The sequence below is a fragment of the Oryza brachyantha genome, chromosome 6 (assembly GCF_000231095.2).
Source record: "Oryza brachyantha chromosome 6, ObraRS2, whole genome shotgun sequence".
NCBI lineage: Eukaryota > Viridiplantae > Streptophyta > Magnoliopsida > Poales > Poaceae > Oryza > Oryza brachyantha.
This window is the reverse complement of record NC_023168.2, coordinates 7,699,787-7,725,060: the sequence shown is the minus strand read 5'-3', so window position 1 is coordinate 7,725,060 and position 25,274 is coordinate 7,699,787. Positions and strand designations below refer to the sequence as shown.

General features: G+C 44.8%; 2 protein-coding genes and 1 long non-coding RNA gene across 4 annotated transcripts; 1 reads left to right on the top strand and 2 right to left on the bottom strand.

Annotated features, from left to right (window-relative positions):
• Positions 1-986: 986 nt before the first annotated feature.
• On the top strand, positions 987-4,665 carry LOC102722870 (protein-tyrosine-phosphatase IBR5). Its single transcript, XM_006656856.3, has 5 exons — positions 987-1,422; positions 2,862-2,961; positions 3,193-3,250; positions 3,343-3,449; positions 3,950-4,665. The coding sequence occupies exons 1-5, from the start codon at positions 1,156-1,158 to the stop codon at positions 4,261-4,263; spliced, it is 846 nt and encodes a 281-aa protein (XP_006656919.2). The 5' UTR covers positions 987-1,155; the 3' UTR covers positions 4,264-4,665.
• LOC121054700 lies at positions 2,013-6,294 on the bottom strand. 2 transcript variants are annotated; one of them, XR_005812047.1, is made up of 5 exons: positions 5,990-6,294; positions 3,340-3,461; positions 2,907-2,992; positions 2,411-2,652; positions 2,013-2,325 (listed from the first exon to the last, which is right to left on the bottom strand). It is a non-coding gene; the product is annotated as an uncharacterized LOC121054700 (long non-coding RNA). The 2 variants fall into 2 exon arrangements; XR_005812046.1 differs by having other exon boundaries at positions 2,304-2,652; positions 5,990-6,288.
• Positions 6,295-18,747: 12,453 nt separating this feature from the next.
• Positions 18,748-24,611, bottom strand: LOC102700807 (trigger factor-like protein TIG, Chloroplastic). The gene is made up of 13 exons (XM_006655956.3): positions 24,285-24,611; positions 24,029-24,112; positions 23,306-23,434; positions 22,849-22,937; positions 22,527-22,710; positions 21,548-21,638; positions 20,689-20,843; positions 20,345-20,437; positions 20,050-20,142; positions 19,798-19,878; positions 19,577-19,726; positions 19,370-19,465; positions 18,748-19,129 (listed from the first exon to the last, which is right to left on the bottom strand). Exons 1-13 carry the CDS (start codon positions 24,531-24,533, stop codon positions 19,052-19,054), a joined length of 1,572 nt encoding a protein of 523 aa, XP_006656019.1. The 5' UTR covers positions 24,534-24,611; the 3' UTR covers positions 18,748-19,051.
• Positions 24,612-25,274: the final 663 nt, after the last annotated feature.

Here is a 25,274-nt window from a genome sequence, read left to right as displayed (position 1 = left end):
ACGGAGTCTTTCTGTCCATATTAGACCATGTCTATGCCAAAATTATTGGTTTGAAGGGGAGAAAACAATCGATGTTACTGGTAAATTACTGGCAGGAATCTACATGTTGCAGTTCCAACTAATTCTACCGTGTTTTTGTTCGTGTGCCTCTTTAGTTTAACCGATGTTACACATATTCACCGCATTAGTTTAATATATTGAATGATTGTCTAGAAATTTAATTCTATAAAAAATGAAATCATGATTAATTCTATACTATACCTATAGTGTAGTATAGCTAGGACACACCCCTCAACCCTTCTAGTAATTTGTTTACTAAAACTAATAACAAGGGAACGGGGGAGCAATCATGTGCAAAAGTAAATTAGCACCTTACCGTGGTTTGTGAATGTGCCCTGTGAATATGTGACAACTACGGTAACATGTGTCCTATGGATATGCTCACACGTAGCCGTGCATATCCTTTTTCTACGTCACACGCTCGTGTGTGTGTGTGTGTATATATATATATATATATATATATATATATATATATATATATATATATATATATATATATATATATATATATTGTTCTATATTTATGCCAGTTGAACTAAAAAAATATAAATTTTTCAATCTTTTTGCCAGAGCGTCCTGCTCGGCATGGCAATGGCAAGACGCTTGCAGCCGCACCTCTACGTCACCAAATCAGTGTTTGATGCGTGCGGTGGAGTAGAACAAGGAGCACCGCACCGGCCGTTGAGCTGCACTACACGGCAGTACCACCCCCATACCCACCTACGTCATCGGTCGCCATCCCCGCAAAGGCAACGCGATCGCCGCCGTCCATCCCCGACCACGCCAACATCCATCCGTCCATCCATCCCGCTTTGACCCGCCTCCCACGTGTCCGGTCCGATCAGATCCCGAAAAAATAGATCATTTGTCGCAACGAAAAAAAAAGACAGAAAAAGAAAAGAAAAGAAAAGAAAGGGAAAAAAGGCCTCTTCCTCCTCCTCCTCCTCCCAGCGAGCGCGAGCTCCAGCCGGCCATAGCCATCCCTCCCTCCCTCCGATTCGATCGCTCGCTCGCTCGCCGCCGCCTCGCCCCGCCCCCAGCCCAATCCGATCCGGCGGGGGGAGCGATCGATCCGGGTTGCGGCTCGGGGGAGCGATGAGGAAGCGGGAGCGGGAGAACCCGTGCGGGATCTGCGGGCACTACCACAAGTACGAGCTTGGGGAGGTGTGCGGGGTGTGCGGCCACCGCCCGCCGGCCCCCGCGCCGGCGTCGGCGTCGGCGTCCGCGGCGCAGGCGGCCGCGCCGAGGCAGGAGTCGGCGTTCCCGTCGGAGATCCTCAAGGACTTCCTCTTCCTCGGCAGCTACGACAACGCCTCCCGCTCCGAGCTGCTCAAGACCATCGGCATCTCCCACATCCTCAATGTACGCCTGGCGCTCGCGATCGCTTGATTTGGTTGCATGTCTGCCCTTCCTGGGCCCCGTCGATTTTGGTTAGGGCTATGGTCGTTGCTGTGCAGGGCTGGGTTGGGCTCTAGGGTTCCATGCCGCGTTGAATTATTGCCGGTTTGGGTTATGTCGTAAGACCGTTTTTATCGGTTTTGCATGCATGCGAAATGGACGGATGGATTGATCGTTCGTTCTAGGGTTTGCTAGGATCTCGTGAATCGCATGGACATCGAACGTGATTGATTTTTTTTTGGTTGTCTTGTGTAGCATCTGGCTTTTGCTGCGTGATGCCGAATGGACTTGAGCTGTAGCAATTTTTAAGATCACAAATGCATCTTTTATAATTAGTGTGATGCTAGATATTGTCAGTTCTGAACGATATGAGAAATCGGGACTGTGGTACCAGTTAGTGGTATCGTCATCCTGTTGTAGTTGTACTGATTGTTGAGGGTGACGAGCCGCATAGCTGGCTGGAACGCCTACCCTGTTGATTTGAGTGCTTCCAGCATTTGTAGAAGTAGGAATTTCCCATCCTGAAAGGATGTTCTGAGAGGATAATAAGTTTATGGAATCCGTGGTTATGATGCATGCATAACAGTATCTCGCTCTATGTAACTACAGTCTCGTTTGAGCTTTTTTTATTTTTTAGAGCAGGATCATGGAATCTCTTTGGAAAAGAATAGGCCACAGTATCTTACATTACTTGTGTTGATTTGCTATGAATCGTTTTGGTCTATTTGCAGGAGTTGCATTGACTCAGAATCACCAACCTTTCCAAAGCTAGACCTTTGGGCTTTGGCACATTATACACTTTGAAATTTCTTTTACGGCCTTATCCTATCTGTGCCAGAGCTTGATGTAAAATGAAGAGGATACCAACTATAGAAATGGAATAGTAACATTAGGTAAATAAGCTTTGAGCATACAACATATTGTGTTAAGAGAGCATGATACTACTGCTTACCATGTAGTGTATGCTGTTGGTTCCTTAACCATTCATTTGTTGATGTCAAGGAAAAAAACAAAGAGGGGGGGGGGGTCTTTCATCTGTAACACCACTTGATTCCACAATGCATCGGTCCACACTGTTGCATATGCCCAAAGCCCTGAAACCACCTGAAGCGATATTGATGTGTTTCTCCAAGTGTTGCCACTCCTACCTTATCATGTATATCCTTATCAGAAGGATATAACTCTCTTCGATAACTAAATTCAGAATAGAAAGATTAAAAAAACGCAATCCTCTGAGGTAAAGCTTGCTATTGCAAGTACCAGTTATTTGATGACAACTAGGCACAATGGTTACCTAGCCAATATCTGACAGAATGAATGCTCTATCTTATAGACCAATTTTGCAAATGTTCTTGTTCTATTTGAAAGCAAAACGATATTTAAACATTTTTCTTACTTGCCAGACTGTACCCTTATGTCAAAACCTTTACCGGAATTCATTCACGTACCATTGCCTTCAAGATGAGAAGACTCTGCAGTTTGATGATGCAATACAATTTTTAGGTATGGATGCTCGTACTTCCAGTCTTTTTACCTGTAACAAATAGATTTGAGTTATGCTTACTGTCTTTTAGTATTTCTATGATCTATGCCAGACTGTCATTGTTGCTTGCGGTTATCCATTATGTTTTAGCATAACATTCTCCTCTATGAATCTTCGAAAGTAATTATAGGTTTAGCATTCAATCAATATGGCATTCCTATATCTAACCATTTTTTTATTTTCAACTTCAGAACAGTGTGAGAGAGATAAAGCACGTGTTCTAGTCCATTGCATGTCAGGGAAAAGTAGGTGTGTACATATACTTGAATTCTCATTAGCAGCTATTATTTCTCATGTTGCTGCAACCAATATATCTAATGTTATTGAAACACATTTACCAGATCTGCAGCATTTGTGATAGCCTTCTTGATGAAGACCAGAGGCTGGAGACTTGCCCAGTGTTTCCAATGGGTGAAGGAAAGGAGACCACAAGTTCAATTGGCTGATGGTACTTTTATACCTACAAAATATTTACTTATTTCAAGATGATGCACTTAAAAAAAACTAGGCGAAAAATATAGACTAAATCACACATGTTTTTAGTGTAATATGAAATACGTTGCACTCAAGAATCTTGTGCCAATCCGATTCCCACATTTGAAGAAAAGTGAAATCTGTACATCCTAGATGCATATAGGAACTTACAGTAACACAGTAAGATGTACCATGAAACTTTCATGGTATGCTATTAAGAGGGAATTATGGCAAAGTGTATCCTGGATTGTTTGTATTTAGAAGATGTGGTACACCAAGGTAGCACCCCTACTTGTTAATGAAAGCATAAAAAGGAAAGAGCTTAGTTCATCTAGCATACATTGAGATACAAAAATACATTCATATAATAGGCATTCAGAATGTTTTATACCTTTCTCTGGCATATAAAAGGGCATTATGCTATCAGGGTTCACTATGGTAATCTAACAATATTGATAAACCTGTTTTCTACAGCGGCGCAGCGGCAGCTGATGGAATATGAGCAGAAGTTTTTTAGTTCCACTTTTGGCATGCCTGCTCAGTCCTTTGCTCCAACAGATTCGTTCCCTTCACTTGGATTTGGTTTTCCAAAACCATCAGGAGACATCCAAGTGCCTATCTTTAACCAGCAAGCTCCAGCATCAATCTTTGAGCGTGTAAGCCCAAACAACATTCCTAGTAATTTCACATTTGGTGCTGAAAAAACTACCGAAGTGAAGCTCCCAGATGGCAATAACCTTGGTGTTGTCAACTCATCTGGGGGTGATAGCATGATGGACAGCTCCTAGTACGATTTTTGCATTGATACAAAAGGAATCAACTACGAATTTAGTCAGGTTTCTCGGGATGTTTTAGATTTCTGAGAAGGAAAGTTGCATTTTTTGTACAAGGATTTCACAGTATGTGCAAGCGTTTTGACCATTGCAGTTCTGCGTTTTAACATACATGTATGTGCTTTTCATTGAACTTTCCAAGTGTAATTCAAGTTAACTGAAATTACGCGGGAGAGTTCGAGTAAAAGCTATGCATGTGTTTGTTAAAATGTAAAGATCTGTGGCTCTGAAGTACAGCTCAAATACTCTAGAGGCTAAATGTAATCATCAGGAATGCTGTAACACCCAGAAATGGTACTCCCAGGGCTACAAGATGCCTGAGAAATCTGGAAAAATAGAGACACAGTTTGTTTGGAACTTTGGAGTTGTTGATTCGGTTTGAATGCTTTAATTTGCTTACTGTGAAGCTTTGCTACCAAGGCGACGTTACTTGCATCGAACTGATCCGATTTTATTCACTCGGCGAGACCACAAACCGTGGACTTGGCATGGCAGACATGTTGGTTCATCTCTGGCCATCGAGCCAGCACGCCCAAACGAGGAAACGGAACGAATCTGGCATTTTTTTTTTGTTTTTGCTAGGATGAGAGGTTATCCAAATGTTATTAAGATTAAGAAGAAACGAAATGTTACAAAGGACTTGGCACAAGTATGTGGGCGGTTATGTATGGAAGTGCACACCTGGTACCCATGTACTAACCATATCAACATAAGCTACTGAGAGAGGGGCCTATCACCAAACCGATCGCTGCTATGCGTGATCAACTGCCGCAGGCCGACAACACTAAAGCAAAGCCTCTTAAAACACCGCCTCCAAGAAGGTAACAACGAAGGATGCCACCACGCCCACCAAGAAAGGATGTATTTTTCATCGGGAGAAGGTTAATTCCTCGTCAACGCTCCCAAGAGGGTTACGACGCCCCAGCAAAGTGTCGAGCTAGCCTTCTGTCGGGCAGCGGCGAGGCGGGAGGAGGGGACGGAGAGGGGCGGAGGTGGTCGCCCCTGCCGCCCTAGGGTTTGGACGGCAGGGGCGCGCGGGGGAAACGAGTAATCTGGCATTCCTCCAGACTAGCTCGCGCAAGTTCGGATTGCATAACTAGAACAGAGACGGGACTCGTGCATGTTGACGAATCAATGCTCGTGTATGTCCTCTTGTTCCTAAACTCCATCGATTGTAATTGAAGGCTCTACAGGGATCTCAAAGGACGAACTCCAATCGCACGGTGATCTCCATCGGTCAACCTAACATCAAGTTGTACACCTACAATACTAATGCAACTAAAAAAACACATGGCTTTTTCGTTAAGCACCGGTTGGTAGTACCGCCACTAAATCCCGCATAAGCAAAATTTGGTGATCCTACATAGAGTGAGACAAAAAGTGCATCTATTCGGCGATCAGAAGTTCAGGGGTTTAGCCAGCTACAGAGTGAGGGACCAATCGGTCATACAGTCTGGTTGGTTTTTGTGAGGCGGAATAAGATGGGTTTTTTTTCCCTCTCTCTCTGTCGAAATTTTGTAGGCAATCTCGTTTCATGGCGTGCAACGCACTTGGCATGCAATCAAGATGTGCTGATGAATTTTTAGAGAAGGCATTGCCCATATGAGCAGCATCGAAAGGAGTCACCGCTGACAACGTTGTCGCGTTCCTCGGATTCCCCCCCTTTTTGAAAATTAATTACCTGTGCATCCATGGCGTCGACCGACGCCGCCGGCGAAGCAAGGTAGGCTTGATCTGGGTTAGTGCAGAGCAGGCTGGTTGATTGGGGATGCAGTACCAGTAAGGTGGTGGGTTCGCCCAGTGAAGACGACGCAGCTCGGCTCCTCTCCTGCATCTCTGCATCTGGAATGGAAGACGACGACGACGCGCGCGGCCCGCGGGAAGGCAGTTGGGCGGCGGCCGAAACGCGGGTCGTCTTTGGATTCGATGGAAGCGTCGGCAAAATCGCCCCATCTCGCGCAGAGCGCACGCGGTTGGCGGACGGCAGATGGATTGGGTCATCATCATGGCTTCATGGGTGCATCTGTGTACGTTACTAACACTATTTCGCATATTATTTATTTTTCTCTTTTTAACTACTGAGCAGTGTTTTTTAAGTTTTATACGGGAATTCATGATCTTATCTTCTTAAACTGGCATTATAAGACTTTCTAGTCTTGTCTAAATTCATCAATTGATAAATGTATATAATTTATATATATGTTAGATTTATTAGCATTCATATAAATCTAGACAATGTTAGAAAATCTTACATCGTAAAATGGAGGAGTATAATTGATTTTGAACTTTGTAGTATTCTGTTGTACATTATGAGACATTCTAATCTTGTCTAGATTCATACATATGCTAATGAATCTATACACGTATATAAAACATATACATGGATACATAGATAAATTTAAATAAACTCAGAAAATCTTATAATATGGAACGAAATGAATAGTTAATTTCATTGCTTATATACAGTTAGTACATATTAATAAAATCAGATAATCTTTCATCTTTTATCACCAAAAAAACACAACGTAGCTACACACAAAACAATAAATATGATTAGCACATGACTAATTAAAAATTAAATATAAAAAATATAAATAGATTTAGTTTTTGAACAAAACTTCTATATATAGGTGGCCAAACCGGCCGCCCGGCACGGCACTAGCACGACACTATCAGGCACGGCACTATCTGGCACAGCACTATTAAGCACAGCAGATCATCCGTGCCGTGCCCATTAGTGCCGCCGTGCCAGCACCTAGGCACTAGCACGACACGAAGTGTCAAAAACAGGGCCGTGCCGTGCCACAAGGCACGATAGTGCCAGTGCCGGCACTAGCACGAAATGGCTAACAGAAAATAGTACTCAAACTTATCAGAATTCCATGCACAACATCAATTTTCATAGGAAAAAACCTAAACAAGAGACACACAAGATTTTAAAATACCAATTCATTAGGAGCTCAGTGCAATGGCTGCCTCATTAAAAACCTGTCTAGGTAAAACTCACCCTTCCCTAGTGTCACGCCCAGAAATTCCTCACACGAATTTCTGAACTTAATTGTGTATTAAATCCCTGTCCAGGACCAGTCAGGGTACACAAGAAGACAATGTTGATTACATAACCATCGTTCTTAGAAACAACTGAAAATTACACTTATTCTAGCGGAAATGCAGCGGAAAGAAAAAGGTAGACTAGCTCCAGCGGGAACGGCTCCAGTCCACAGGCAACGCTTCGACGGCGGAACAGCTCACTCCTGAGAGACACCTCCATCGGACTCGACTTCTAGCTCTGGGGTGGGAAAGTTAAGCAAGGCTGAGTACAAACCACCGTACTCAACAAGTAACACGGACAAGGGGGAGAAATAAATGATGCATAGGGATTAACAAGGACAGGTTAAGGTTAGTTGCAGTAAAGCGACAGTTAAACAAATAACAGAGATTAAAAGAACAAAGGTAATTAAGAACAGCAAAGCATAAATAAGTAAGCAGTTGTAAAATACCACAACACTGTCCAACGTTACACCACGTTGCAACAGGCCCAACCACTACTCAACGTTACACCACGTTGCAGTAGTCCCGAGTGATAACCAATTACTCAAGTTATTAAAGGTTCACTAATCACAGTGAAGCTGGGAGTTTGCCCGTAACCGTGGGCACGGCTATTCGAATAGTTTATACTCTGATCAGAGGTGTACTACTGTACCCACAAGACACGACTCCACTACACTTGAACGTGCGCCGACATACCACCATGGTATACCGGAAAGGAGACCGTGATAGGACCCGTTACACAACCCTCCCTATTTAATCGTACCACACTTCAGGTTTCACCCCCTCCTTTACACCAAGTCGGGCAGTCCCCTCTTGTGCCTTGGTAGATCCGGAAGCAGGAGAAGCTTTCGTTACACCACGATTGCCCGTCCATACTCCATCACGTCTACTCTTGCCTGGGTACGTCAAATAGTTCGAAGTCATGCTTCAAATCCCACCTTACCCATTTTGGCATGTGGTTAGCACTTATTTACTTCCAGGGTTTCCCGTGAACCGGTCCTTAATTGCCATGGGTGCGACTCTCAAAACCATGCACCCACAGCCCACCATTATCAATATTTTAGTTGACATTAACCCGAACCGGGTAATGAATCATTATCTCAGCTATTCAGAACTAAGCATGATTAACTGTGTTCCCATGAGCTATTTGTTCTAAGCATGGCTAAGCATTAACCTAGGCCTATCTCTAGTCAAGTTACCCCTGGTCCAGCAATGAATAAAGTTGGATAAACAACGGCATAACAATAAGGTTTACCCGAAAATAACATAAAGTAAATACTTTGATTAAAACGATGCATATTTGAAATAATAAAGCGGGGAATTTGCAATAATGGGTTCAATATGATCAAGGATGAGTGTCACATGCCTTGCTCTGGCCCTTGGGGAACTTCGGCGACGATCTCGAAGTAAACCGGCTCTTCGGCGGGGTCCGAATCTAAGCGACAAAGCACAAAAATAAATAAAACAGGCACAAACTCTACTGAAACAGCAAAAGAAACTATTTTTAATGGATTCTTGACAATTTTATGAATTTAATGAAATTTGAATGGGCCTAAACGGAGACTAGATGGATTACTTATGAATTTTAGAAGTTTTCTGGGTTTTTTAGATAAACAGAAAAGTCCTAAATCAATTATTGCGCAATTAATGGGGCTGCTGACGTCAGCGAGGAGAGAGGAAGCTGGCGGCTGACAGGTGGGGACCACCTGTCGGTGAGAGAGAGGGGGAGGAAGAGACTGACACGCGAGCCCGGGGAGGGGAGAGAGGAGGCGGGCGCGGGGACGGCTGACGGGTGGGGCCCACTCGTCAGCGAGAGGGGAACAGAGAGAAGGGGACAGAGCGCGGCTCGGGCGCACGGCGGCGGCCGGCGGGAGCGGCGGGCGACGCGGCGGCGGCGGCGCGACGGCGACGGCGCGACGGCGACGGCGACGACCGGCGAGCGGCGACGGCGCGACGGCGACGACGGCCGAGGCGGCGACGCACGCGACGCAACCCGGCAGAGCAGCGGCGACGGCTGGCGCGGCGACGGTCGGCGAGCAGCGAGTGCGGCACGCGCGGGCGCAAGCGACGACGGCTAGACGACGGCGACGCGAAGACGACGACGACCGCAGCGGCCGGCGGCGAGGACGAGCTCCACTCTCGTCCGGCGACGGCGCGCGACTCGGCGGCGGTCGGCCGGAAAGGGGGAGAGAGAGGGGAGGAGGGTGCGGGTGCTCACCGGCGGCGGCGAGAGCGCGGGCGGGTCGGCGAGGTCGAGGCGTAGGTGGCGACGCGGGTGGGAGCGGGAGATCGGCAACGGCGGCGGAGATCGACGGGTGACGGCGACGGGCGAGACGCGGCGGCGGAGAGGTTGGAGGAGCTGCGGCGGGCGCGAGGCGTCCACCGGCGACACCGAGGCGGAGACGATGACGCGGCTAGGCGGCGACGACCGGCGACTGGTGGCAAGGTTGCGCGACGGCGGCGAGAGGCGGCAGCGCGGCGGCGACTCGAGCGACGGCGGAAAGTGGGCGACGGCGCGCGGCGGCTCGGGATTTATAGGGTGGCGGCACCGGCTAGGGCGGGCGGAGGTTGGAGACCGAGTCGGGGACGACGCGGTCTCGGCGGCGACCGTTGCGGCGGCGGCGCGGAGTCGGACTCGGCCGGCGCGGCGCGGGCGCGGGCTAGCGCGGAGGCGGCGAAACGGTCACTGACAGGTGGGCCCTACCTGTCAGTGGCGCGGGAGAGGAGGGAGGCGGCGCAGACTCGCGGCGCGGGCGCGGACGCGGGAGCTGGGCCGAGCGGCGGCCCAGGCGGGGCACGCGCGGGCGGGCGGAGCGGCCGGTCGGCTGGGCCGGCCGAGGGGGAGGCGGTGGGCCAGCTCGGCTGGGCCGGCCCGGGAAGGAAAAGGAAAAAGAAAAAGAAAAGGAAAAAGAAAGAGGGTGGAAAATTGGACTTCGGCCCAATTTGAGGAGGAAGGGAAAAAGAAAGGAAAAAGGAGGGAAAAAGGAAAACCGCACTTTTGCCGAGTTTTAAATTAATTTGTTTGGCCAAATTTTATACTTCTGCAATCTAAATTTAAATCCAGTTAGTCGATTTGCGAGCCTCGATTTAATTGAATTAATTCCTTTTAGAGGGATTCTTCCTGAGTTAATTAAGCCAATTGTTGCTTACGAATTCCTTTTTACGATTTAGGCTTGGGACGAAACTCCAGGTGTGACACCTAGACAGGAAAAGAGTACAACCAAGCTCCATTTAAGAGTTTTAGAGTTCATTGTCTTACTCTTACATCAAGAACTAGTCCAAGTCCCATGGTCCAGCTCGAGCAGGCCAGCAGACACATAATATTACAGTCCCATTACATAAATGTTCATGAGTCAAGATAAAGATCTTCAAATGCTTCTTCAAGCTCCTTGTCCTCCGCATCCTGTTGCAGCCTTGCTTCAGCAGCCTCCCAATCCTTTATGTAGGTAAGCATCTCTACCATTTTAGGCTTCAGCTTCCTTCGGCGCTCCTCGATGATCCTGCCAGTCATACTAAAAAGTAGATTCTGAAGATATAGTAGATACATGAACAATTAAGATATCTTTAGCCATGATTAAGAGTACTGGATATGTAAGTTTGTGCTCATGCCACCAGTTCAAGATGTTAAAGTCATCAGTTAGATGATTGACAGTGTCACAGTCCAAGTAGGACGCAAGTTCAGAAGCACTAGAAGCTGATGACCTTACCGCATGCAGCAGAGAAGTTGCAGATGCACCTTTAGACATGTTAAGATTACCAGGCAAGGTACCAGCATCAAAACCAGCACCAGAACCACCATCATCATCATAAATTTCATACCAAGCAGATCTTGACTTACCAGACAAGTCAGGAGGGTCAGGCCTCCTCAACCTAACAACACCATATTTGTCATCATACTTATTGTACACATCAGTGAGTCTAGCTCTAGTATCAAGCAAATAGGCAGAATAATCTGTACTGGTGAGACTACCTAACCTTCTAAGCACCCTAGTAAAACCTTTCATTTTAGCTCTAGGGTCCAAGATAAATGCAAAAGAATAAAGCAAAGGTATGTGCCTCCAGTACTTATTATACTTGTCAATCATAGGTTGAACCACAGATCTGATGTGCATATCATTAGCATAATTCTTTAGGTGTATAGCAATCTTAACAAGATAATGAATCATAAGTGGAGATGTAGGATAGTACACACCAGATAATGTAACAGTTGCATCATAAAAAAGCTCAAGAAATGATAGTACTTTTTGTGCCACAACCCAATGTTCATCAGTTAACAACAATGGCTCACCTACACCCTTAGGATACTGAGCCTGGATCCAAATAGTGAAAGGGACCTTATGAGGAAACAGATGCTTAACCATTAGAAAGGTAGAATTCCACCTAACATCCATGTCAAGCTGAAACTTTCTAGGCCTAATACTAGTTGCAATGCAGTAACTCTTATATGCAGCAATTCTTTGATTAGATGAATTCATGAAAGATATTGCAGTTCTAAATGTTGCTATCAAAGGCTTAAGAGTAGTTAGGGCCTCCTTAACAATGAGATTGATAATATGACATGCACAACGCTGATGCAAGAACATAGAATGAACTGTAGTAGATGATTCATTCTCTGCCATATCTGGTTCATCAATAACCTCAAAACTAAGGTATTTAGACAAGACAGGTCTCAACTTCTGCATGGCTGCAGCATTAGATGGTGCATTGTCTAAAGTAACAGCGAATACCTTTTCAGTCAAACCATAATCAGCAAGCACAGATGCAACATAGTCAGCAATGTTCTGTCCATTGTGGGACACATCAATAAGAACTAGGCCAAGCACCCTTTTCTCAATTTGCCAGTCAGAGTTTATATAGTGGGCAATAACAGAAATGTAATCCTCTTTGGCATTACCAGACCAAATGTCAGAGGTTAGACACACACAATTAACAGAAGTGCTGAAAGTATCAACAAGTTTAGCCTTGCAATCAGTAAAGTATTTCATTATGTCGCTAGTGGTGCTTTGCCTAGACACTTTAGCATATTTAGGGTTATGAGCAGTTTTAATATACTCTTCAAAAGCATCAGATTCACCCATAGAGATAGGAACATCAAGTCTAGCAATCAATCGAACTAGTGCAGTACGAGCAACAGAAGGACAATACTCCCAATTACGCATACTACCATCAGGATTAAAAGAGATTTGAGACTGAGACATGCGAGTCTTCTCAAGCCTCTTAGGGCACTTAGGAATATGTCGGGAAAGATGACCAGTGCCACCACTAGAGAGACTAGAGTACTCCTTTTTGCAATGCAGGCACTTAGCTCCATACCTGACCTTCTTACCATTGACGGTCTTGAACAGCTTCTCGAAGTCATCCCAAACAGCAGAAGTACTCGGACGTGAGCGCTTCCCGCTGTTCCCTTCTATAGGTGCAGGTGGATCATCAACAGCGTCCACGCTGATGGGATCATCAACACTACGATGAACAACTCGGCACGATCCTCACCCATGTCCTCGTCATCATCATCTCCAGCTAACCCGCACATCCGCCGCTCCTCGTTCATACCCACCGTCTCGTCGTCAGAGCTTGCCATCGTCACTCGCCAGTGACCTGGTTCCTCAACAGCTGCAAAACAAACAACATCGGGTCGCTGAGAAGTGAGAACCTAGAAACATCAGAGAGAAAAAACAATCCTAGATCTAGGGTTAGGGTAGTACTTGTACCTTTGCAGCCGGAGCACCAGGGTCGCCGGCGATGTCGACAAAGCACAGATCTAGCCCCCTGGTTCCTCAACAGATCTCGTCTACATCTGCAGAAAGACATAGCAAGAGTGAGAGAGAGACAGAGCAGAGAGAGAGAGAGACAAAGAGGTCTTACGCAAGATCCGGAGCACCAGAGTTGCCAGAGTCTGGCGACGTCGACAACGATGGAGATGACGAGGTGGATGACAAGGAGAGGAGGAGGCTACATCGTCGGTGCGAGATCGAGATGATGGGTCTAGATGGCCGTGCCGTGTGCCAGTGCCGGCTCCCGGCGGCTCAAGGCCACCGGCAAGCGAGAGAGCAGCAAGAGGAGGAGAGAAGTGGCGGGACCCTGCGAGAGAGGAGAGGCGACCGCAACTCGACGAGATCCGGCGATCCGCGCCGCGAGAAGCTACGAGAGAGAAAATGAGGGGCGGCGGCACGGCGCGTCGGGTCGAGCGAGAAAGGCGAGGGCGGAGGGACTGAGATTTAGGGTTAGGGTTGGGGGTGGCCGGCCACGCTACGCGCCTATAAGGCTATCCCCAACGGTCGGATCCAACGGTCCTAAGCCGCGGGGAGGCCATCCAACGGCTGGAAGCCGTGTCGACATTGGGTCGCTATCGGGCCGATGACGGGCCGGCCCACAAAGCGTGCTGTGCTCGTGTGTCACGCCCAGAAATTCCTCACACGAATTTCTGAACTTAATTGTGTATTAAATCCCTATCCAGGACCAGCCAGGGTACACAAAAAGACAATGTTGATTACATAACCATCGTTCTTAGAAACAACTGAAAATTACACTTATTCTAGCGGAAATGCAGCGGAAAGAAAAACAAAGGGGTAGACTAGCTCCAGTGGGTACGGCTCCAGTCCACAGGCAACGCTTCGACGGCGGAACAGCTCACTCCTGAGAGGCACCTCCATCGGACTCTGCTTCTAGCTATGGGTTGGGAAAGTTAAGCAAGGCTGAGTACAAACCACCGTACTCAACAAGTAACACGGACAAGGGGAAAAATAAATGATGCAACGGGATTAACAAGGACAGGCTAGGGTTAGTTGCGATAAAGCAGCAGTTTAAATAAATAACAGAGATTAAAAAACAAAGGTAATTTAAATACAGTAAAGCATAAATAAAATAAGCAGTTGTAAGTACCACAACACTGTTCAACGTTACACCACGTTGCAACAGGCCCAACCACTACTCAACGTTACACCACGTTGCAGTAGTCCCGAGAGATAACCCATTTACTCAAGTTATTAGGGTTCACTAATCACAGTGAAGCTGGGAGTTCGCCCTTAACCGTGGGCACGGCTATTCGAATAGTTTATACTCTGATCAGAGGTGTACTACTGTACCCACAAGACACGACTCCACTACACTTGAACGTGCGCCGACATACCACCACGGCATACCGGAAAGGAGACCGTGATAGGACCCGTTACACAACCCTCCCTATTTAATCGTACCACACTTCAGGTTTCACCCCCTCCTTTACACCAAGTCGGGCAGTCCCCTCTTGTGCCTTGGTAGATCCGGAAGCAGGAGAAGCTTTCGTTACACCACGATTGCCCATCCATACTCCATCACGCCTACCCTTGCCTGGGTACGTCAAATAGTTCGAAGTCATGCTCCAAATCCCACCTTACCCATTTCGGCATGTGGTTAGCACTTAATTACTTCCAGGGTTTCCCGTAAACCGGTCCTTAATCGCCATGGGTGCGACTCTCAAAACCATGCACCCACAGCCCACCATTATCAATATTTTAGTTGACATTAACCCGAACCGGGTAGTGAATCAATATCTGAGCTATTCAGAACTAAGCATGATTAAATGTGATCCCATGAGCTATTTGTTCTACGCATAGCTAAGCATTAACCTAGGCCTGACTCTAGTCAAGTTACCCCTGGTCCAGCAATGAATAAAGTTGGATAAACAACGGCATAATAATAAGGTTTACCCGAAAATAACATAAAGTAAGTACTTTAATTAAAACAATGCATATTTGAAGTCATAAAGCGGGGAATTTGCAATAATGGGTTCAATATGTTCAAGGATGAGTGTCACTTGCCTTGCTCTGGCCCTTGGAGAACTTCGGCGACGATCTCGAAGTAAACCGGCTCTTCAGCGGGGTCCGAATCTAGGCGACAGAGCACAAAAATAAATAAAACAGGCACAAACTCTACTGAAACAGCAAAAGAAACTATTTTTAATGGATTCTTGATAATTTTATGAATTTAATGAAATTTGAATGGACCTAAACGGAGACTAGATGAATTACTTATGAATTTTAGAAGTTTTCTGGGTTTTTTAACTAAACAGAAAAGTCCTAAATCAATTATTGCGCAATTAATGGGGCTGCTGACGTCAGCGAGGAGAGAGGTACTGACGGCTGACAGGTGGGGACCACCTGTCGGTGAGAGAGAGAGGGAGAGAGGCGCTGACAGCTGGGCCCGGGAGGAGAGAGAGAAGGCGGGCGCGTGGAGCGACTGACGAGTGGGACCCACTCGTCAGCGAGAGGGAACAGAGAGATGGAGACCGAACGCGCGGTCGGGCGGACGGCGGCGACCGGCGGGAGCGGCGGGCGACGCGGCGGCGGCGGTGCACGGCGACGGCGACGCGACGGCGACGGCGCGACGGCGACGACCGGCTAGCGGCGACGGCGCGACGGCGACGACGGCCGGGGCGGCGACGCACGGGCGGCGGTGGAAGAACAGCGGCGACGGCGACTGGCAAGCGGCGACGACGCGGCACGCGCGGGCGCAAGCGACGGCGGCCAGACGTCGGCGACGCGGAGGCGACGACGACCACGGCGGCCGGCGGGAACGGCGGGCTTCGGCCTCGTCCGGCGACGGCACGCGACTCGACGACGGTCGGCCGGGAAGGGAGAGAAAGAGGGGAGGAGGGTGCGGGGGCTCACCGGCGGTGGCGAGAGCGCGGACGGGTCGGCGAAACTGAGGCGAAGGTGGCGACGCGGGCGGGTGCGGGAGATCGGCGATGGCGGTGGGGATCGATCGGCGGCGGCGACGGGCGAGACGCGGCGGCGGCCGGGCGACGAGGGAACGCGCGGCGCCGAGGAGGCTCCCTAGCGACGGCGAGGGCGGCAACAAGTCGGTGACAGTGGGACGGAGGTGGTGACGCAACAGAGCGGCGACGACCGGCGACGGGCGACGAGATTGCGCGGCGGCGGCAAGAGGCAGCAGCGCGGCGGCGACACGAGCGACGGCGGAAAGTGGGCGACGGCGCGGCGGCGGAGGGGATTTATAGAGTGGCGGCGACCGGCTAGGGCGGGCGGAGGTTGGAGACCGAGTCGGCGACGACGCGGTCTCGGCGGCGGCGGTTGCGGCGGCGACGGTTGCGGCGTGGCGGTTGCGGCGCGGCGGCGCGGAGTCCGGCTCGGACGCGGCGCGGCGCGGGCGAGCGGCGAAGCAGTCACCGACAAGTGGGCCCCACCTGTCAGTGGCGCGAGAGGGGAGGGAGCGGCGATGGACTTCGCGGCGCGGGCGACGGGCGAGCGGGCGAGCTGGGCCGGAGCCGCGGCCCAGGCGGGAGCGCGCGCGAAGGGAGGGAAGCGGCCGGCGCGGCTGGGCCGGCCGAGCGGGAAGACGGGCCGGCTCGGCTGGGCCGGCCCGGGAAGGAAAAGAAAAAGAAAAACAAAAAGGAAAAAGAGAGAGGGAGAAAAATTGGACTTCGACCCAATTTGACAAGGAAGGGAAAAAGAAAGGAAAAAGGAGGGAAAAAGGAAAACCCCACTTTTGCCGAGTTTTAAATTAATTTGTTTGGCCAAATTTTATACTTCTGCAATTTGAATTTAAATCCAGTTAGTCGATTTGCGAGCCTCGATTTAATTGAATTAATTCCTTTGAGAGGGATTTTTCCTGAGTTAATTAAGCCAATTGTTATTTACGGATTTCTTTTTACGATTTAGGCTTGGGACGAAACTCCGGGTGTGACACCGTGCTAGTGCCGCGGGCCGAGAATGTGGCCTAGGCACGGCACTGGGCTAGGCACGGGGCACGGCACTGGCACTATGGGCTTCGTGCCGGGCCATTTTAGTGCCGGGCTTCTTCGTGTCGGGCTAGTGCCGGCCCAACGTGCCTGGCCCATTTGGCCAACTATACTTCTATATAGAATTTTTTTTTGCAGGAAATACTATTTAGCAGTTTAAAAAGTTTACTAATGGATACTGAGGAAATAACTAGATGATTGCCCCTTTAACGGAATTTTTAAAAAAAGAATCACATCTCAAATAGTATACCTTCGTTGTTAGAATTTGGTATCTTGCTCTAGCAACCCCATTGTTTTGCAAACGATAAAAATTTGAATATTAAAACTTAATTTTAAATTCAATCTTAATGTTTTTTATGATAATTTATTTTTACATTTCATTTTAATCACGAGAAACACACTTATATAAAATTTTTACTAATAAATTATTTTGTAATTATTAATAAGTCATCTATTCCTATAAATATAAGCAATCGAGAAGACTGGATATCCGGTATATCACTCTATTATTATTTTCATATAACGCATCAGATCAGTAGATCATATGTCTTATCAATGCTTGATGGTCCCACGTGTCGGGAAACTGTGATCGTAGGTGAAGTTATATTCCGAAATTTACGCTGTTCGATTCTTTTTAGAAGAAATTGTGAAAATAAATCTGCCTCAAAATTTATTTTAAAAATCTCCGCGCCACCCCTAAATATGCGGTGGTCCTTCATCTCCGTGCTAGGGCTCGGCGTAGCCGTCGTTGACTCAATGTGGCCCATCGAGAAGGCAGGGACCTTCATGCCAATCGCACGAAGATAATGATCTCCGTGCCATCAGGGATGGCGTGGAGCAGAGGACTTATTTTTTAAACTAGTTTTTAAACTGGTTTATTTTTATAATTTATTTTTAAAAATAGTTAAATAGTATATAAATTATAGTTATATTCACACCGATCACCGTCTTCACCAGGGTTCATTGAAAGATAATATAATACTCTTCCATATTTGTACTACTATACTGCTGCAATATATTCTTACTTGAAAAAAAACTAGTATGTCCGTCCCAAAATATAAATACAGTAGGACTCAAATTTTATACCATACCATAAACATTTATACACTTATTCTCATGATTTTAATCATTTCAATTATTAGCTACTTAGAAAAGGGAATCTAATCAATAAAGATAAAAGAATTGACCATTAAAGTGACAAAGATAATTTTTGGATATATCCTTAGTCTATGTTAAACAATCTAATACCTTTTGATCACCGTATTTGGATTGCTGGATCAGATTCTAGTTTGTCTTTGACACGAGGATGGCTGGACCATCATTTCATAAATGTCTCATCGGTAAAGGCCTCGTTTCAGCTTTCAGGCAACCAGGCCATGTCTACAGTAAAATGAGAACCACATCAAACCGATACCGCGGTTGTTCTAATCGGCTGTAGCTATTTTGCATCATAAATGCAGAAACTACCATGTGTAAATGATTAGCTCTATGTTTTTCTTTTTACCGTCCTCCCTTTTTTGCTTGAAAAGCTTAGCAGTCAGCAATCAGCATCCTGCATTTCCAATCCGGAAGAAACGAAAACATGAGTGAACAGTGTCTTACAAACTGTCAGGATGACATACAAAACCAAACAGAGGAAGCTAGGCAAATGGGGCTTAAGCCGCGATGAACAAGTAGAACGCATCATTTATGATCAACTTATCATGGGGAATTAATTATATGTAGCATGTTCAATTTATAGATGTATAACACAAAGAATTTGGATGAAGTTTACAATCTGTGTAATATTTCCTTTTCTTTTTGGCTATAAACAAAAAACAAACTCTATATTGCATTGGCAGGCAAAAACCCTTCAGGCCTTCATTCAGTCTAACTGTACGAGTAGAACCAAGGTAGCTCCGCAAAAATTTGCACCGCCAGCTGTCTTCGACAATTCAGACAGGCTATAACATTTTTGACTCATCGTCTGATGTACTCAATTTTGCAGTTCTCCTTGAGCCATTCAAGCACCTTTGCTGCCTCTAGAACATCCTGAACCTGCATGGTTCAACACCCAACACAACGACATACAGATTAGGACTTCCCGTTGTGGAAGCGACAACGTGGTGCATATAATTACCTTAGCTTGGTATTATGCTTATAAACATACACCCGCTAATGGTGGTTCATCTGATATTTTTAGCAGTTCTTAAAGTTGCCACGACAAGATCAAGAGAAAATGCCGCACTCCATTGAAGGTATTCAGAACCGGAAATATCAGAGGAAGCAATAAAAAACCTGCTGCTTGATGTTCCCCTCATCATAGTCTTGATTATAACGTTTGAACTCTTCTATAGAGTTCTCAACTTCCTTGACAAGTTGCTCGGTCGAATACTGCAAAACCATATATTATTAATAAATGGATATAATGATTGAAATCCAAATCATAGAGGTTCCAAGTTTACATCACAAATCATAGACATAAATCACGTGTATATATTATACCTGTAAATTTTCAGCCTTGAATATTTCACCAACAGCCAACATTTGTTTTATGATTCTATTAATGTTCTCTCTCTCACTTTCTAGGTAATCCTGAACTGACTTTTGGCTTGAAAGGGATGCCAGCTGGTCCTTATCTAGCTTCCTTTCTGCCTGCAAGAATTAATAAATCTACATTGAGAAAGGATGAAAAAAGAGGTAACAGTTAGACAATTGCTCAGTACCTGTAGTTGTAGAAGTTTAGCTCCATACAACTGCTGGCCTTGTTCTTGAAATAGGGCACGTGGAACATCAACCTCAACTAACTATACAAACCAAGTAAAAAATTAGTGCATGCCTACAGGGTATTTGGATAAAACACAAAACAAATTGACAACTGAAACTAGCAAGGCATACAATGACCACCCCCACCCACCCACCCACCAAAAAAAAAAAATCAGAAATTCATAACTCAAAGCCTTTGTCAAGAACACTACCTTTCCCAGCTGATCAAGGATTGCATTATCTGTTGCTTGTTCTATCGCTGTTTTCTCAACTTCTTTACATCTTTGCAAAATGCGTTCTTGAACCTGTAATGATCAGGAGGGATAAATCGTTATTGAAACACACTATAAAGTATACAGCTAATATTTTTTATGATGGACAAAGAACTAAGATCATCCAGTAGTAGCATGCAAATAAGCATGTTCAACTAGAACACATCCCAGAATGAGGGCTTCGATGAATAACACAAGTGATGAGAAACACTAGTCTACTACGGTAGGGTTGAACCTGATCCATGGTAGTGCATCCTGGAAGGAGCTTTCCAGCAAGTGAGTCATCCAATTCTGGCAACTCTCTGTAGAAGAGCTCTTTGCACACAACCTACAGAATTAGTGAAGATGAGAACGAAAATCATGGTAATAACCTTAGAGTGGAAGTTTGGAACAAAAATCTATGTCACTGTGGAGAGCAATTAAATATTTTATAACTCCAAAAATAAATAAACATGTCTAGGTTTGCCATATAAAAATTATACTGATAGAAAGTAATTCCATATTGTTCATGAAGTTGTGCGATATAGGCACAATATATCTACAAATGTGGTCCTTGGGAAGTTAGTAAGTTACACTCACGGTAAATTGAGCACGGACACCTTGCAGACTTTCTTGTTCAAAGGACTCAGGGAACTGAAGAGGAAATGATCTAGTCTCACCAGGACGAATACCAATTAGCGAACCAAGAAAACCAGGAACAAGGTTATTATTTTCCTCGGTGTCCAAGTGGAAACCTGTGAATCATAGTAAATATGTATGAGCATGACAACACAAAAGAAAAATATATCACTCTCGTTTGTAAATAACAGGAAAAGCAAGCAGTTGTCCGCACACCATCTGGCACACCAAACATAAGTCCACAGGCATGTGGAGTTAATGCCACATCACTAAGCATCTGGGCACTACGATAGAACAGATACTTCTGAGATATATCATTAGCATATCATTTTGCTGACAAGTCATAATTAGACTTGCCACGGGTTGTTCATTACCCACCCCCATACCTATACCCATGTCATTTGGGTAGAGTATGAGGAGGGTATTACTCATTTTATCTGCTTTATTCATACCCATTTAGTATGTATAAACTTGGCCTTAAAATTTTTAAACTCACGTTCACACTAAAAAAAAAATCAAATTTGACTGAAATCTGGTGGGATGATTTATTTATGTATAAGAGCAACTTTGTGCAAATTTTGATCAATTTCTACATGTGGGACCCACATATCTCTCTTACTCATTGGTTAACCATACCCATTGGGTAATACACATTTAGTTTATGTATGGGTAATTTTCTTAAAAAATGGATATGGGTAAAATTGGGTATGGATATGGATATGGGTTACCAAATACCCTCCCCATCAACAGTGCTAGTCATAATGCACCAAACAAAGTTATGAAAAAACTTATAGAACATGTGCGTGAATAAATGACAAACCTTTACTCTCAGCTGAAGGTATTTTTTCACCTTTAGAGCCGTCACTGGTAATACTTTCTGCTAATATATCAAGTACCACCAGATCACCTACCTACATATGTCGAGAAATAGATGTGACATAGCAATATTACTAAACACCAACCAAGAAACTAGTTCTAATTAACATTTCAAACACAAATATCCTTCATTCATATTTCGAATACAATACTTCTCATTTTAAATAGAACATCCGAGAGTAAAAGGAAATGTATAATAGTACAATCCTGGTATGTACAGTTGTATCATGTACATGACAGACTTGGAGATTTAGAACCTGTTTTTCTCTATGAGCAGATGGGTTATGCTAACAAGAAAAGGATGCAACTCACACCAACATCAGGTCATGGTATTGTCAAAGGAATATCACCGTGAATAGAAATAAGTAACACCACAATCTTTTCGCTTTTGCTTATGCGTATAAGCGAAAATTTGAATTTTCAACCTTAAATTTAGAATTGATTTTGAGGTTTTTCATTTAAGTTTATTTTCCAGCCTTGGCTTTTAGATCGTTAAGAATATGTATATAAAAGTTTTATACTTTTATTCACAAATTATTTTTTGTTTGTAAATATGTTGTTTGGCTTTTTTCCATGAAAAGGTCAAACAATGACCCCCAAAATATCGCAGCATCCATCGTGGACTATTGGTCCTGAATAGTAGAATAGTACTGCCAGTGCTAGGCAGTATTAGGGGCATATAATATATACAGACTTTGGTAGAGTACGGACATCATAATATTCAGGAAATAAAACACAATAGGAACATGAATAAACAGGTGTAAAATGATAGATAGCTGGTTACTCCATAATAGGCCAGTTTATAGACTGTCTAGGATTTGTTTCAAAATGAAAATCATACTCTTGACTCTTGTGTAGTTATTACTTAATACCACAGGTATCATTAATTTATAACATACTGGAGAGAAACCAAAAGATTTTACCTGCAGCCCTCTCTCAGCAACTATTCGAAGTAACCCTAGAGCTTTATGACGACGCTTAAGCTCTACCTCAGCTGCCTTTTCAGCATCAACAATTTCATCTATTTCCACAACCACTTTGAGGTTCTTATATTTGTCTTCAGATAACCATCTCACTTCAGGGACAACATCCACAGAAACATCATATCTGAGTAAAATTTGGTGAAACAAAAAGAAATGAACTTGAAGGCACATTACAGTTATCAATAAATCGTACTCAAAACAAAAATGTACTAGTAAGACACATAAAAATAGTCATATAGGATAGATAGTAGTAACTATATACCTAAAAACATTATCAAGAGAGAATGAATCTGCCATATCTTCAAACTTTGTTAGAATGCGTACAGAATCTTCTAATGCTCTGTCCTCTACCTGAAACAAAAGAATGGTAGGTACCATCCAAACAGGATGTAATAGTGTGTACAACATAGCATATAGCATCTGTTGAGATGGTGCAAGGCATATCATGATTCAAGAAGAGATGGAGTTGGCCTACTAGGGAGATAAGTTATCTGCGGCGCAACAAAGTTCATAGCATTTCTACCCAAAATATTAGATGAATGATACATATAAGATATCAGTATTCATCATATTAACACTTTGTCATCACTCAGGTGAACAACGGTGCAACAAAAATATAGGTAACGAAAACAACACTTTGATTGTCATGAATGGTCCAAAAAATTCAGAAAAGTACATTGAGGTAGTGCTTTCTAGAACCGTACTCAGAAAATTCATACCGAGGACAATGCTTGAGGAAGTGTATGCCTCAAGATAGCTTCAATTGTAGCATCCTGTACATGTTTTGGTCCTACATAGTTTATAAGTACGTTCTCCGGAACTACTTTCCCAGGACGAAATCCAGGAATCTGATAAGAGATAGGAGGGATATTAGCATATAGTTTAGAAGGTACGTACATTACGAACATCATCCTTGAAGACAGCAATATTGATATTATCACGAAGCTGAAACATGCTAGATGAGTTGAATATTTACAATTTTAAAAGGGGCCACCTATTAGTCAATCGCTTGAAAAAACTAAATCCAATAATCGATTTCGTAACACGTTGGATTCAAATCAAACAGTAACAAAGGGAACCAAACAAATTAGCATGTGGGTAACAAGCAAAAATCTTCAAGCAAATCTAATGGACAACAAATTTGATTGATAGATTAAAATTTTTTAAATGATTGACAAATAGCAAACATGATTTTAAAATGCACTAGATCTCAATTTTACACTGAAGACCAGGGATGTTTTCCTTGCAAAAGAAGACAACCAGTGGTATACGGCACAGGGCCACAGGTTGCCAGCTTCTATGTTTAGAAAAACATAACCCCATTAACCATGAGGAAGAAACTAATCTATGCTTTCTAAATTACGCAATTAATCAACATTGCTCTCACGGGATACGAATGTGCTTCAGTTCAGTTGGTATATGTGGTAGCACAGAAATGGCACCTTGAAGCGTTTGGAGTACTCTTGTAGAGTAGTTTCATAGCACTGCTGGCATATGGAAGGAGGCACCTCCACGCTGAACTTGACCTGCAAAGCAGCACAAACCACACAGGTGAGAAATCGAAGCGTAGAAGCAATCGCACCAAACCAAGACAGGGAAGTTCCTAGCGAGGCAAATCACTTCCTCTCTCTCTCTCTCTCTCTCTCTCTCTCTCCGATTTCACACAGGCCAGTTACAGAGCTAAGCGGCGGAGCTAACACTGGATCCGGGCTGCAGCGTCTCGGTGACGCGGACGGAGTCTCCACCCTGCGACGAAGCCTCGCGGAGCTCCACGGCGGCCGACGCGACGGGGAGCCGCCTCCCCTGCGCCCGCGACGCGGAGGCCGACGTGGAGAGCGGGGCGAACGGCGAGGAGGAGGAGGAGGGGAGGAAGGAGCAATTGCGCCGCGGGGCTGCGAGCCTGGAGGACACGCAGCTGCGGGCGCGGGTGGCGGTCGCGAGCTCCATGGCCGCGGCTCTCGCCGAGGAGGCAGCGCGGGCGTGGGTCTGGGTTTTGTGGGGGAGAAGCCGAGGCGAGCGGATTAGGATTTGGAAGCGAGATAATAATAAGCGAAATAGAAGAAGAGAGCATTCGAGTTAAATTTCATTTCATTTTTTTTTGAGATTTCAGTCAAATTTATGGAGAGGGAAAGCAACCGCCTGCTTCGTACTCTGTCTATTTTATATTATACTATTGCAAGATGTGGTTGACTTTTTTTCAATATTTGATCATTCATTTTATTTAAAAATTTAGTATAAATATAAAAAATAACAAGTATTGCTTTAAGTTCTTTTGATAATAAAGTAAGTTACAAGCAAAATAAATGATATTTTTATAATTTTTTGAATAAGACAAATGATCAAATATTTTAAGTGAAAAAGTTAAACATCTTATGTTATAAAACAGAGGGAGTATTATTTTGATTTTTCTCAAAGTTCAAAGTCAAACTTCTTCAATTTAGCTGAATTTGTAAAAAAAAAATGTAGACAACCATTTCAATAAAAAACAATATATACAGCTAAAATATATCCAATGATGTACGTTGTATTTAATTAAACTAGTTTGGTGTGGTAGAAATTACTATGTATTTCTAAAAACCTAGTTAAGGCTGTCAAAACAAGTTGTAATACGAAACCGTGAGAGTAGATCACATCTCTCTACTCGCATGTACAACTACTTTGGTTATTTCTGCTTAGTTTCGAATACAT